General features: G+C 43.5%; 1 protein-coding gene across 7 annotated transcripts in view; it reads right to left on the bottom strand.

Moving 5' to 3' along the window:
• LOC142592741 (uncharacterized) overlaps window positions 1–15,892 on the bottom strand; it is a 37,809-nt gene that overhangs the window by 15,735 nt on the left and 6,182 nt on the right. For 3 of the 7 annotated variants that reach the window (XR_012830792.1, XM_075704352.1, XM_075704354.1), the window contains exons 3-9: window positions 11,562–11,624; window positions 11,082–11,135; window positions 10,478–10,540; window positions 7,888–7,978; window positions 4,502–4,648; window positions 3,498–3,671; window positions 321–479 (exon numbers count right to left, since the gene is read on the bottom strand). Coding sequence is in view for 6 of the 7 variants with exons in the window: in XM_075704352.1 (XP_075560467.1) it covers window positions 321–479; window positions 3,498–3,671; window positions 4,502–4,648; window positions 7,888–7,978; window positions 10,478–10,540; window positions 11,082–11,135; window positions 11,562–11,624 (751 nt within the window). In the remaining variant the exon portion in view is untranslated. The remainder of the gene's footprint in view (window positions 1–320; window positions 480–3,497; window positions 3,672–4,501; window positions 4,649–7,887; window positions 7,979–10,477; window positions 10,541–11,081; window positions 11,136–11,561; window positions 11,625–15,892) is intronic. The other 4 variants (XM_075704355.1, XM_075704358.1, XM_075704357.1 and 1 more) reach the window with 4 other exon arrangements.

Raw genomic sequence — 15,892 nt, 5'->3', positions numbered from 1 at the left:
GGCCTGCATGGTTCAGGATGCATGGTATTGAATGATTTTCCTCGGCCGGTGGACGCCGGCGCCGGATTTCATGCAACACAGGGCCCTTAACGCTGTCGTGTTAAAATGCGCATCTACGTGGCACCCGCCTATGCCAAGCACTGTGTGACTGCATCACACAGAAAGCCGACAGGGGATTGTGTTTTGCCAACCAGGGTCACGAGCGCCGGCGACGTTATGCCATGACGTCAGCAGCGCAATGTGACGTACCCTAAGAGAGGTCTGTTGCTAGCAACTGTGCTACCTCGTATCGATGACAGCAGGCAATCAATTAAAATCACCTGTCGCACGTCTGTTCTGATGAGTTCCAAGGCATTGTGGCACATTCTACTTGACAAGTTCGTGCAGCCCCCTTTGAGATTGCATCTTCCATGCCGTCATCTTCGCTCACTGCCATCTCCAGGTCGGTGTCCAGTGGGTCTGGCGGGCACTCTGCATTCCTGCACCGTCAGTTGTGTGAAGACCATAAACATTGCACATTGTTCAACTTTTCAAAGGTGACCGTTGCCACCTAGTTATCGGTGCTATCAAGTTATTGCTTGGTGCGACACTGTATCCAAATCTTCTTGAAATGTTGCCACCAATTTTATAAAGAAAGAGACCTGTCTAATCAGACTGCACAGGCAACGTGAGTGTTCATTCTCGAATGTAAGCATCGGCAATTACTATCGAATGTATGTATACAGACAAATGTATAAATAGTGGATAGACATTAAGGGAAAGATTACAGTTTACTTTTACTTTTCATATGTAAACAGCTTACAAGTACTGCCACAAACCATACCAATATTCCCAGTCTACAATAACATAGCCATGCAGTCAATTAGTTAACAATGCTGAATGGTTAATAAGTAGTGCACAATTCAGCAAGTTTGCGCAGCTGCTTATGCAGAAGTGTTTGCCTTCTTTTCACAGTTGACATGCTAGTAATGATGGGGGAATGATTCTCTTTAATGCCTGTAGCACAGATTTCATCAAGATTACCCTCATTTTGAGTGTCGTTGCATTGTAAATTGAAGAAGAGTACCTTGATGCAGCCTCGCTGGTTTTCTATCTTTATGGTGAATAGATACAGGATGTCCTTACTTGCCATTAAAATCACCAGCAGTCAAAAGCAAATATGAACTCAATTTGTATTTAGCAGTCAAGAGCAAGTACAAGACCAAACTCAATTGCCACTGGGCAGCTAAGGCAATCAGTTATTGGCACGGACAAGGAATAAAAACTGTCCAATGCAATCTGCTACTCAACCCATTGTGCCTTTCCTCTTGTTAGCGAACTTAGCACAAAAACGGGATATAACAAACTAAAAAAATGCAGTATGTTTTAGTGAGGCATAAAAACAAAGAAAACTTAATTTATTGTTTCAAATGAACTTCTGGGCTGATAAGGTGGCATGCAGCAGCATGTGATTTGATTAGATGATCGTGACAGTGCTGGTACCACAAGGCTATGTCTGACAACTATCAGGCACACCTTCATGCACTCATTCATGCTGATGACATCATTAATGCGCCATCATGCCATTGCATACACACCAACACGGCACACAGCTAACGTTTCGGCAAAGACTTTGGTATATTGCATTAGCACTTGATTCTCCTATCATCATTCGCAGTTCAGTGATGTACAAAAGAAATCCGAGGACATCTAAGTACTTCTTATGAGTTGTGAATGCAAAAGCATTTAGGTCTAATTGAACGTGGCTGAGCCGCCCTTCGAGTTTCGCATTGCAAGTAATGTACCATGGCGATGCGTGCTGCCCGAGCTAGCAAGAAGCAGCTGCCTGCGGTGCCAACGCTGCATGCCTCCGATGTCCTGCGCCACGAGAGACCGAGGAAGCAGCGGCGAGGATGGCAGGCGCGTGCAGCAGCTAAGCCCAATGGGGGTGAGGGAGAGAGATATGGACCGCACGCCGGCTTCCCAGAGCCCTCTCCACTCACGCAACACCTGGCGTGCTACCGCTGCAGCAGGTGTACCGTTTCGCCCACTCTGCTCTGTCGAGGCGCGGCGGTGACGTGGCATCACAGCCAATGGGAATTTAGGTGCCATTTCGATGCTCCAGACAACAGACGTCTTTTTCGCTCAATGGACGACTTGAAGCTTTCACATCAAAAACTCTTGGACATTCAAAGAAATCGAAAACCACAAATGCGAAGCAAAAAATTTGTAACTGGAGTATGGTTAGGTGACTTCATCAGCTATGACTGCGTACACCCAATTGGTAGTCATGAGCTTGTCATTTTTTTTCTTGAATTAAGCCTTTTGTAAGGTTGATAAATTCATTAAAGGTATGTTTAAATGTTGGCACAGCATTGCGTAGCACAGAGCTTCCTGCAGATGCCATCCGAGCAAAGAGTCAAGGTCAGCAAGAAGAGTTAAAATCACCAAGGAATCTTGTTTTAAGCTGAAAAGGGAGGCGTACCTAAGGGATGTGGCTGAGTTGTAATGGGACCGAGGGAAGCTGGAGAGGGTTAAGGTCATCTGGATAGAATGCCTGGATACACGCCTGAGCTCACTTCACAAAATAACAAACTTGGCATGAAGCTAGAAACCTTGCAGAGCGTGATGGAACAGAAATTGATAGGCCTGATGTTAGGAGAGTGAAAGGCAGCTGTATGGATTAAAAAGCAATGTGCATGGCTGAGAGCATTCCATTTGAGGCTAGGCACAAGGAATGGAATAGGATGGGTGAAGCATTGTGTTGAGCAGATGACCATTGGTCTACCAGAATAACACACCTGATGCCAAGAAAAAAAAAATGTTGTTGACGACGGCTGAGATGTCATCAATGGGCTGTACGATGAGACGGGAAATTTTTTAGTTGGCTGAGGAACAATAGGACTGATTGGCGATAACTGGGAGGCACCTCTGTCTTATAGTACAGTCCAGCTCTCATTGATTCGACTTTAATTTTACTTTTCTCTTATTTAGAATGCACTGAAGTCCTGGCAAGAAATCATACGTTGCTATAGAAGGAAAACTGATTTAGTCCGAACAGGAAAGCATGCCGCTTTGGTTAATTCGGTCCCCACCGGCACCTCCTCATGTGCATAGGGATTATTGAAAGCTCGAAAACGCAAGAAATTAAGCCGATAGTGCTGCTGCTCCTTTACGTGTGAAGCTATTTTACTTAGATCTTCTAGTGGCCTACAATTATTTCGCCCAGGAAGCCGTTCATACCGGCTTGCTTCATGTCTTGTCACCCTGAGCCAGTGTTCACATGTGTTGGTGGTCTTGGCCTCACGCTGACTAAGTCATGCTTCAAGAGCAAAAAGAAAGAAGACATTACAAACTGCTTCAAGATATAAAAAAAATTTGAATTGACTCATTTTGCCAGCATTGGTTAGTTTAACCTCACGGGTGATTTCATTGAACCTCACGGTCCCCACAAGGGTTGAATTAACAAGAGCCAACCACATACATGAAACAGGCTGGTGATAATAATGACAACTCACCCTTCTGTTGTTGGCAAAATTTGCTCGTCGGTGTCGCCTTCTCCCACGACTGCTCGCTCATCCTCTTCCTCGCTTGCAGACAGGGTCGTGTCTGAGGCTGTGCTCCAGACATTGGTGACACGGATCTGTGGTGCTGCCCTTTCTTGCTCGCTGCCTTCCAAGGCTGGTGCAACCCTGCAGCAGAGTCGGGGATCCTCTGTTGAATTCACATGTGTGGCTGTCACCGGATTGCAGTGCTCGACACTACAGGCAGTGCACACGGCATGTTCGTGCAAAATGTTGCCACAAAAACAAAGTGAATGACGTATTTCCCCACTAAGCAATGAGGTGATGGTGCTTGTTTTACAACAAAATATCCCATGAGCACGCACCCTGTTACGCGGCCAATGTTTGAAGGTAGTGTCACCATTTTAAGAGCATGTAGCCCTTCGGGATTTGGAATCACTTCTGCTATGACAATGCTGCTCACAGTGTCAAACACAGCCTGTAGCTCCGCAGCAATGGTGGACTTATTGTATTTACTCACCTAATGAATGCACCCCCCCCTTTTCCAATCAAAAAAGTGTGTGTTTTTTTTCTTTTCATCGCATAATGATCGCACCCTGAACATGCTGCCACGAAGTAGGAGATGCAAGGTACGATTTGGTGTCTGACACACTAGAACAGCAGCCGGACCTGAGGCACTTTGCTGCACCATAGTGCTCGATCAGATGCCTGACGTGCAACAAAAGCAGGACACAATACGATTTGCTATATGCCTATGCAGTACCGAAACCTATTCAGACATGTGCACAGTGACGAAATCTTATCTTCATCAGCACATACTATGTAACAGTAAACATCAAACCTCAACTGAACATGTGTGTCCAATAAGAAAATTCGATCGTAATCATCAGTTTGTGTGACACAGCTCTAGAACACCAAAGCCCATTGAGACGTTTGCAATAAGGAAACCTTGTCATTGTCATCATCATTACTTTCGTCATCAGCAACATGCTATGTACCTCTGCAATTCTGAAGACCTAAGCTGTGTGCTGCCCACGACATGGTGCACAATGGGAGTATTGTTGGACATGACAGTCGTGGTTGGTGCGACGGCTGCTGGCGACACTCCTGGGCCGAGAAGAATCACAACCTGGTTGGCTGCAGACCTGCGTCACAGGTGCCCTAATTAGTCCACAGAAAAGCCAGATCCAGATCAGAGTTCGATAAACGTTAAAGGGAAGCTGAAACGGTTTTCAATTTCCATGAATTGCTGGGATTGGGAAGAACAGACCTAATAATATACGGTTCCAAAATTTTTTTCTTTGTTTTGTTAATATAAGGGGCGGAAATCGCTTTCTAAATCACCCCCGCGGACCCGCCCCCATCGCTTCCCGGAGCGCCGGGTGAGGTGGTTGCCAGAGGAGAAAACCGGCGAGAGTGACGTCATTCGCGGGGACCGAGCTGCCGGACCGGCGTGCTGGCATGTGCTGGCATGCCTCTTTCCGTCCTGCGCTTTACTGAACGACGCTACGAAAGATCTGCCGCCGCCGCTCACGTTTGTTTTCTTTTGCGATTTTCGTAAACTGTTCTTTTCTTCTGTGCTGCGTGAGTGCCTACAGCCAAGGGCGCCCAACATGCCCTCGTTCTGTGCAGCATTCAGCTGCGCGAACACAGGCGGGCGAGACGATGTGGTGTTTCACAGGTTCCCAAAGGACAAGAAGCTTGCAGCGCAGTGGGTCCGTGCGGTGAGGAGAGAGAAGTTCGTGCCGATGAAATCAACTGTGCTGTGCTCGGACCATTTCAATGATAGCCGAATAGCCTTACGACAAATGCGGAAACGCGTTGTTGCTAGCGTTGCTATACTCCGTTTCATACATCAGGTGCAACGCTGTGGAGGCTTGAGATACTTCTTGCAGTGGCTGCACTCGCACTTAGAAAAATTTCGGTGTTTCTTGACCCGATTTTTGAGAAAATTTCCCTATATAAGCTCAGTTCTGAATTAAAAAAAAAAAGAATTTACCCATAGAAACAATCCCCGTACTTATACGGCTGCTAACACGTTCTTTTAAATCAATGTTCTTTTCGGCATTTTTTAATTGCAGCCCGTTGTGGCAGCTTCACGTGCATGCTCGCGCGAGCAAATGCCGCTGGCACGCTGCGAAGCATAGACGGAAACGCGCGCAGTAATAAATTTTGGTGACCGGACTTCGTGCGTAGCTTCCACAGCGTTGCAGCTGAGGTATGAAATGGAGTATAGGCTTGCCTAGTGACGTTCGACGTACGGTTGCAGTTATCGTGTTTACCACAAGGCGGTGCTAAAACTGCCTAATATCTTTATGTCAATACTAGCATGAAGCACGCATACCGATTCTTGATCGAGCCACAATCGCAAAGTCGTCGAACCATAGTATGAATATTGCACATATAATACGTCTGGCCATCTCTGGATGTGTATGATAAGCAACTTCCATGACCGTACCTCGCAGCTCTGCATGTGCGCGCTTTGAAACGCGGCACTTATTTTCGCGATCGTGTATCAACAGTAAAAAACCACGGGACTTTAGACAAGCAGCGGCAAGGTGCTTGACATCGCGGAATTGCACCTGTGTTTACAATCTAATGAGAAGTTAGTGCTTCGGCATTCTTCCAGCAGCAAGTTCCCAGTGACACTTTAGCGAATTTTTTCTCCCGTTATTGGAACGTGCAGCTACATGGAAAAAAAAACATACGTACCAGCTAAGATTTCCAACGCGCGAGAAGGTGCACACATCGCTCTCGCTGTTGGCACACTCAGCATCGTCGTTGCCACCGGTGCCGCCATCGTTTTCCATATCGGCTGTCGGTTCGAACATGTACGGTGAAAATACAAGCTGTCCGAGACAGCGAGAACATTCATAATGCTTACAACTCAGCTGTGAAGCCCGAACAGAACAGTGTGCTACGCTCTGAAATGGGGGCGCCGACCGGCGACTGCCGCGAATGACGTCACAGCGGCCCCAACCAATCACGGACAACAGCGGCGTTTGCGCGATGCCCTGAGGCGCTGGTGCGCGTTTTCTTGAAAAAAAAAACAGCCGCTTGAGTTTGTTTCCGCCCTTTTTGAACCAGATATTCAGGTTCGGGGGACTCAATACTGTAGAATGCCGCAGAGAACTCATTTTTTTTTTAAAGTGTTACAGCTTCCCTTTAAGTGAATAAGCACACATCATCAATGGCTGCATAAGTGAAAGCTGCATGGTGCGACGTTACGTGTGTACTGGAAATGGCTTGAAGCATGAGGTGCTGCTAGCCAGGCCCAATTGCATGGAATCGATATTCATGAGATGAAGAACAGTGCGCACCTTTGTGGGCAGTTGGAATATGGGAGTGGCAACCCTGTCAAACGCGTTTACAACACATTTGGTATCGCACAGCTTCAACACATCTGTTGCTGCACTTTTTCAGTAGGCAATGTGCATGTAATGGAATGTGTTTTACCTCTAAACTACATGAAAAAAGCTTTTGAGGGGATAAAACGGAAAACAGCTCGCAGGAATTTCGGGGCATGAAGTATGCACAGCGTGTTTAACTGCATTTCTCAATAACAGATCGCATTTGCCCTTTCTTCGAGCCCACATGGCACACAGCACAAAAAACGACCAAACAGTGAAACGTTTCCCTGGAAAACCAACAATGCAAGTTTTTAAAGTGGATGTTCCTGAGCACAATTTACAAGTGTTTTGAAAATTACACCTCAAAATAAACATGCTGAACGTGATGATGAACAGGGAAAATGATGAACAGCGGCTGAGCAAGGAGCGTTGCTAGTGCCAATGTTTTGACAAGGGGACTCGTATTAGAGCACAAAATATTTGCGTGATGTAAGCAATTCTAACTGTGATGATGAAATGATTCTAACTAATTAAGCTAAGTGTTTCATGAAAAGGATTCAGACTAGCTTAAGACAATTGCAAACACTATGCTATTGGTCTCATCCATCTACGATTCACAGCTATGCCTGGGCAGTGTGATGTAACACACACAAAAGGAGAGAGACAAGGGAACTAGATTGTCTCGCTTCTGTTGCCTGCGTCATGTTGTGCTGCCCTGACGTAGCCAGGAATCCGCACTAACTTGGCTACCTTTCGGTTGTCCCTGATGTACAGCACATTTTAAATAGTAGTTTGGCTTTCATTAGAACACCCTGTGTACCCAACGAGCATGTGTAAATAGCAAAAATTGAAAGTTGCACAGCCGCGTATGACCCTATTTTTTTTTTTTGTTTCATGTATCGCATATCATTTTGCCTATAAGCAATACAGTAAACCGAAGTAACATTCGACAGATCCCTGGCTGCATCATGATGCTCGATTCCTAACAGCATCCCTCAACCAGCAATTTACGACAGCAAATGTCATTAACTCACTCCTGATTCACGAGCCTCGGAATTCCAGCACCACTGCACAGCAAGAAAGTGGGGCCCTTAACCGTTGTGGTGCAGGTGCTTCCAAGACTTCCTGCAGGAAATGAGGCATATTCATGTTACATGAGTCACCTAAGCACAATCAGAGAGAGGAGGCGGAATTAAGCAGTTCTGCAAATAACCTGCTCAGTGTTTCCTGTTTGTCGGCCTTTGTTACAAATCAAAGCAGTACACTTGCATACATCTAAACATGTCGCAGAGAAGCTGGGTTCGTTGACCAAGCCCACACAACCGCAACAGTCTGCAATTTCGGTTTGTTCACAACAGACCAGCCTCACAGGATGATGGGATGCACCCTGCACTTAGCCTCTGATGGAGAATTGAGTTGTTCAGCACAGTTAATTTTGGTGCATGGCACCTACAGCAGTTATGGTGAAAATGGTGATAGTCTAATGTTCAATAGAAACCTGTCTGGAGAAGAAAGGGTCATATTTATTTATTTATTTACGCTTTACTCACATCACCACAAGGCATCACATGGGAAGGGGAGGGTAGGTCATAGATCACAACATAACACAAATAGCAATAGACTGTTGTACAAGATACATAATAAAAAAAAGAAGAAACATGTGCAAGTTATGCGAAATTATACAGAATATATAAAAATATATGACAAACATACAATCTAAATAATAGAGACACTTGTGGAGAATAATTCCATTTATGTAGATATTACTGATGTTGATGTCGAAGAAGAGTTCATTACTAATATTGTTCACGACATCGTCTGGGAGCCAGTTTCATTCTTCTATTGTTCTTGCAGAAAGCTAACTACCAAGAGTGCTTGTTTTGAACAGATATTCTAACATTTTTCGTGAAATATATATCTGAACTAGAACATACACTCTCTAAATAAAATAAAATATAAAACTGATTTTGACAATGTCTGTCATGTTTTGTTAGAGACGCCCATTACCTTTCCTGCTCATTGCAAGGAAGAAGGCTAGAGAGCTCAGAAAAATGTAACTACAGAAATAGAAACTTCATAAAGATTGCTCCCACTGGGTGTTTCTAAACTTGCGCCACAATTTCGTTGATCATATCTTGTGCCTTAAATGAACATTTAATTATTAGCATGACTGATCTTGAATAGATGCACTACAAGAAGTATGTTTGTGTGCAATGTGACAGCAAAGATGCGCTAATGGACTCAATCATGTTTGAAATACACTGCCACTTAAAAGAAAAGCGTGCGGGTGAAGTTACACAAAACGTGCAAGGCGTAATGAGCGTATGATACAGGGAGATTAGTCACCAAGAAATGGGACTGCAACATACCCTCAACTTGCATCAACAAGTTAAGGAAGAAGGCCTTACTAGATGCTATGCCCTAATGACTGTTCCCAAGATGCACAGGCCTTGAAAAAAAAAAAACAAACTTTGTGACTAGTTTTATTGTGTATGCGTGTCTATGAGTATAGGTACCATTGGCACGTTTATGCAGTCCCTGCACACCACAATTACCTTCCAGCACCTGGAGCAGACAGCCAGGCTAACATCTCCAGCTAATCGTTAAGATCTGCATATAGCTCTCTGTTAGTGAGCTATAGAAGCGTCTTCACTGAAAGTGTGTGTGCTGATCTATGTTCAAGAACTAGTTTATACCTGGTCTGGTCTGGTAAAATTTGGTGAATTCAGCGCACCCTCATCCACCACATTAGTTCAGCCAAGAAACGCTGAGACCAAGGAATAGCCCAGCTAGTAACACATTATACAAATACATTGTGCCGGAAGCTTTGAATAGCCAACAACCTGGAATGAAGCACCATACGCATATTTCCGAGTAAGTAATAACAAGGGCGACGAGCTGTCCAGATTTAGGCAGGACACGTCCCACATTTATTGCCACAGTACCGCTGTCTCTCGGTTTACTTGTGAGACAGCGTTTTCTCCTGCTTTGGCCTCTTTGGACCCCAAGTTCCCGAAGTGCCTGTCTATGTGGTTCCAAATAGGCTGTTTGCATTCTCGAATTTGGTGGCCTGACTTTCAAAAAGGCTAGAGAGGCAGGTGTGCAAAAGAAAACATAGCCAGAAGTGAGCAAGCAGCACCTGCGATCTAATAACGGCTCAGGAAGTGAGCCATTCACTTGCTCTTGCGCGATTGGTTAAAATGCCACTTTTGCTGACAAAAAGTGTGATTCTGCTCAAACACGTGAGGACTCGCAAACTGCTTGCTTTTGCTTTCTGAACCATTAAACAGTCACACCCGTGCATGCCTCCTTACGGCTCGTGCCTGCTTACAATCCACCTACAATGGAATTCTGAATAGGTTGGCTAACAAGCCGTAGATAAGCCAAAGTGGACTAACACTGCAATGTTCATGCCCTCTTGCTTGCCATGCATATGTTACTGAAACGTGGAATAATGTCAGAACACAAGCTCAAATTTACTGAAGAACTTCGAAAAAAGTTATTCTTCACAAAAACAAAACTTGAAATAAAAGTTGAATTTCGTTTAAATCTCTGACGACGCCCTTCCTGTCCTGCTTTGGCATCCAAAGAATCTGGTCACATTAGTAATAACTGCTAGCTCACCATCACTGTTCACCACAAAGGCTTGAGTGGACATACCAGGAATAGGAGGAGTTTGAAAGTGGCCTGGGAAAGCAACACGTAAGAGAGAATAGTGAGTTAGCAAAATGATACCATGGTGTGTGGTTGGCAAAATGTGAGCACTGGTGAACAATGTTCCCCATGGACTTTGGTAGCACAGACTACAAATACAGTTAGATCGATAAAATACAGACATAATAAATAAGACAAATACAGTTAGATCGATAAAAAGTACGGGAAGGCCACTAGACTATGGCAAACCCCATTTGTCACCAACAAATCTGTTCAGCATATCCACCTTCAAGAATTTTTTTCTTTAATTTATAGCGAGGTGCCCTTCAGAAGTTGACTCATCAGTCTTACCTATTAACATTAATAGTATCAGCGTTAATCAAACTGAAACAGTGCAACCTTTTGACAAGGCTATCAGCCAAAGAGCAGACAAGAACGAGCACCACCCTTGTGTGTTTTTTCGTTTATGCCTTCGTCCAAACTTGCACTGCTAGAATTTGGATCACACAGAAGCTACTAGCCCAATCTTTGATGCTACTCAATCATTATTAGGTTTAAATGCAAAACTATATACCTCGTACAGTGTAGCCATGGGCAGGAAGCATACTGGAAGGCTTTGAAGAAAATTCTGAAATGGAATAGAATTATTAGCACACAAGTATTTCTCTACAAATTTCAGTTTATAGAGGGGTTCACAGCCTATAATAAATATTTTCTCATAAATTACTGTTCTACTTTAGAAAAACTGTAGGCACGGCTTCCGCAGATTTCTGAAGGGACCTTGACAGAATGTTAGAGACGAGTCAAAGGATGTACTTGTCCCTGCTTATTGTGGTGTTAAATGTTTAGTTGCTCAGCCTCACAAGAAAAAGTTGTATAGTGCTGGGGCTTTATGCTGTTCACTTGTCTCAAAATTACTTGTAACCGGTATCTCAAGATACAAATTACATCATATCCCTTCAATCAGGTACAGAGCTTACAGCCAGCCTGAAGAATACATATATTTTTTTTTTTGATGCTATACATTCAAATTGTTTTCAGCAGTGGGGCCAACCTGAGCTGCTGGTGCTGTTTGATGGTATGCTGTTGGGCGCAGGAGAGCTTGTGGTACGTACAGCTGAAAGGAGCAAAAAATAATAAAGACAGACGACTTTATCACACTGCAGAGACAAATATGACAGTACAATGTCCTAGCAAATCATAGCTAATCAGATCTTCTAGCATTCAAGCCCCCCCCCCCTCCAACTTCCAATGTCAGCTAACGCTCCCCTCTTTTCCGTAGTGCGTGCACTAGCCGCGATTTGGAAATTCTACACCGATGGCACTTGTACCATTGCCTATTGATAAAAGCCTGAACACTCAAGATCAGCTTTGCTTTCTTGCTGGCAGGCGGCGACACTAGCTCAGTTTTGTAGAAAGGTGGAGAGCTGGGCAAGTTGGCATGATGGCAGAGATAGAACCATCAAGAAACACACAAGCACAAAGACCAACATTTCTCCATTTGTTTCATTGCCTTTGTGTTTCCGTGTCTCTCACAGGTTTCATATATGCTGCCTAGCTCTATATTGATTAACAGTGGTAGAACAAGGAATGTCGCTTAGGCCAACGTTTCGACAAGGGGACTACTGTTAATCGCTTTGAACCTCCATCTTAACCACGCTCTTGTTTTGGACTACTCTTGTATTGTGTTTCATTGAGTCACTTACATCTATATTACACTTCTCTATATGTCTTCAAAGTTTTAAATGTCCTCCTAAGTCCTGTTATACTAGGATGCCTATGATGTACGTTCAAAGTACATCTGGTGAGTAGCCACCAATATTTCTGCATTGGATTTTTGACAGACTATGAGTAACCTCTGGAATGGCTGTTCTGGCATTTATGCAAAGGTTACATAAATTTCACCAACTGATGTCCTGCTCTCATCACTTGCAAGTGAAAAATGGTTGATAAGATTTCAATACTGCACTTGACACTAACCCAGATATTTCACACATGCTTTCAAATACTTCAGTTGACATCACAGGGATGTGTGAGATGTTGCATAGCTATCAGAAATGGCAACAAAATCCTAATGAAAGTTGGCAATTGAGGAATATCTGTAACATGATCTGCTCCATGACATGAAGTAAGCATGTATCTTTCCCAGCTTGGAAAGCTCACTGCAAGTTGCACAGTTAATGGCACGCATCCATGCTATTGAAGCACTGGATACAAACACCAGTGAGCCAGTGGCCTGGACAAGCAACATGCGGGAGCTACTTTAAGAGCACACTTCTGCTTTCACTCATGCTGCATCTGTCGCTGCTCTGACATGCACGTGGAGCATCTGCTCCCGCCCAAAACTTTGTCGACCAAACATCCTCGCAAGTGACAATGGACACCTCCAACGAATGCTTTTGATTGGAATTTCGACCTTGCATTAGTTCCGATACGATCGAGCAAGCAAGAAATTTCCCTGGATGGCTGATGAGTGCACTGATGCCGCCAGCCCCATTGCTGGCAAGAAAGTGAAATGCAAATTCCTTTTATGTTTCTTTCAATATTTCAGCAAGCATGCTGTCCTTCAGCATTTACAAGCATGTAGATAAAGCTTGCAAAACACTGCGGTGTCTCATCGGGGGTGAAGCAGTGTACGATGCAGGCCATGTTGTGTAATGCGCACTAGAGGCTGTCAGCAGAGAGCACATGGCCGTCATGGCTCTCGTCGTGCAAACAAGTAGACTTACGAACTCACCCAACAATGTCACCATTGTGAGCAACTGCAATGTAGTGGCAAATACTCGCTACTCCTGCAATTTAAGCAGGGTGAGGCAATGTCGATGTGTAACCTAAGTGGAATTCATCTACAGTAGCAGCCTAAACGTGGTGACAATATTGTCTTTTGCATTCTGCTAATTTTTCTAATTTATGAGCCAAGTTCGCACTTAGAACTGCTTTGAATAATAATCATTTATTTGCGGCAGCACTTGCTTAAAAGCTCCTGCAATTCTTAATTATTTCAGTAAACAAAAATAAATTTCACAAATATTTTATAGCTCTGAAATAGCCCTAAAATTAGTCTTGCCACTGTTAGATTAAACTTCTGATTAGAGAGGTGGAGTAAAAATGTATATTACATGTATGAACTTATTTTGGGAAGGTCAGTTAAGCTGCAGGACAAATACTGAACACGTAATCAATGCGTCTTAACCTTTTATCACAAACGCTCTGCACCGTAGGAAACACAAATATAGGCATATGTGGTTGCCATACAACTCCACATGAACACACAAAAATACTTTGTGCAGCAGCCTGTCATCAGGAAACAGCGGGGCAAAATTCACAAAAAAAACTTGAAGCAGGAGTATGAGCCAAGCAAGATAGTAGACCTCCCTTTCTTCAAGCAAGCAGGTATTAACACCATTAAATACGCTGCCCTTGAGAATTGCACAGAAAGTTGCAATGTTCCATCCAGCGGCACCGTAAAATTCAAATAAACCTTAGCAGAGCCATGAACGAGGATAGATGGTGGACACTCACAATTATGCTGCCAACTTTTAACACTGCAAATATGAATGACTACTTTCCTTGTTGTGGTCATTCGTATTTGAACTGCTAAAACTCAGTGCATGATAATTATAAAAACTTAAGTATTTCATTATAGGAGCTTTTGTACACAAGCAGCCAAAAAGTCATTACTTTCTGCAGCATCTATTAAATTTAACACAAACAATCCAGCGCACTGAAATCATGTGCATTGCAAAAGAAAAAAAAAAGTTTAAGCAGAGTTAACTCCAGTTAACTTACAAGTGATGCGCTGCAAAACAAGAAGGAAGGAGGAAAAAAAAAAAGATGAGGACAAGCACTTACTGCCAACTGAAATTTATTGCTTGAAGTGGGGGTTTATATAACAGCAAGAAACGACATAAAAATTTTGCAGTCAGCAGAAAAAAATTTATATGATTAATGGAATTTGAAAGAAATTGTCAGCTCTTACACAAAACATATTTTGATGTGCTTGCTCTTTCGCTTAGGTTTTGCAGCTAGACAAGTCCTACAAGACAAAGAACAAGGACATGACACTCTATCTGGGTGAAAGACATTGAAGACGGCTATTAAAGAGTTCACAAACCGTGCTGCAGAAGTGTCTCTGGAAGATGTCTTCTGCAGCCTCTGTCAGCTGCTTAGTTCTAACCATACAACGAATTATGTAATTAAGCAAAATACATAAATATTACGGTTTTGCCATAAGGGAAAGTCAATGAATGTGAAAGCAACATGTTAGAATATTACACGAAGTGTAAAACTTGTATCTGTAGTGGCAGTACGAATTGAAGTAAATGTAAGCTGACCAAGTAAAAACGAGCAGCTGTGCTAGGGGTCCTCTGTTTGATTCCTGCCATCTGAAAATTTCACTTATGTTTATTAATTAAAGCCAACCCCTTTCTCAGCAACATTACCAGCACTTTTTGGTATCGGGCATAACAAGAAGTAACTGTGAACATCTATAAGTATGCTAATCACCGATTAATTACCTATTCAGCATTTGCTAATTGCATTTTAGCTAATTACTACAGGGCCTCTGTTGCAATTGCTGAAGTGGCAGTTAGAGTTCCAGGCATTTACTTTAATTAGTAGTAGAAATCTAATGTAATACCAGTTTCGATATTCGCGCTCGAATGCAAAATGTGTCCTACTAATGTTTGTTTAATTAGCATGCCATTACGAAACAGATAGTTGTTGATTACATTGTACAAGGCCATTGCAAGCAATGTCATTCATGTTCTAACTACTATGCATGTGATGTAAGAAATAGTTAATTGTTGATTACTGAGCACAGGGGCATTGTAATAACATAATGCTTAATTAGCATGATATGATTAAAAATGTTAATCGCTGACTACAGTGGAGGGTGAAATTTCACTCTTGCTTTAATTTTAGCCACCAATCAGACAACCTCTGTTTGGTTGTTCCTACCTGCTTAAAGTCTATTTTGCCTGCACTGTCACTAAATCACAATGATTTGAAAAAAAATCAGCCCCATTGCTTTGAACTGTAGGATGAAAGCCTTTATAAAAAAGTATCAGATGTTCGGCCGTTTCCTCCTCCTCCCCAAACGCACTGCATAGCGGAGGTTCCAGTGGTTCACAGTATTCGCGGAAAGACTGCGCTTGCTACCGGCGCATTCGACCAATAGCTTGAACAGAGACCGTGGGTCCTGCCTCCGGGATCACAACAGGCGCCGCTATAACGTTGGAGGCAGGGAATGCGATTCAATTTTGGAGCAGCCGCTGCCACTAGCACTCGCAGCTGACCATGGTGGAGAGGAGGAAAGACGGGCCAGGACTATAGCCAGGACCTGGGCTCATGTGGCTGGCACCTCTTAAAGGAGGCATTGCCTTG

The sequence above is a fragment of the Dermacentor variabilis genome, chromosome 9 (genome assembly GCF_050947875.1).
Source record: "Dermacentor variabilis isolate Ectoservices chromosome 9, ASM5094787v1, whole genome shotgun sequence".
NCBI lineage: Eukaryota > Metazoa > Arthropoda > Arachnida > Ixodida > Ixodidae > Dermacentor > Dermacentor variabilis.
This window is presented reverse-complemented; position numbering and strand designations above follow the sequence as displayed.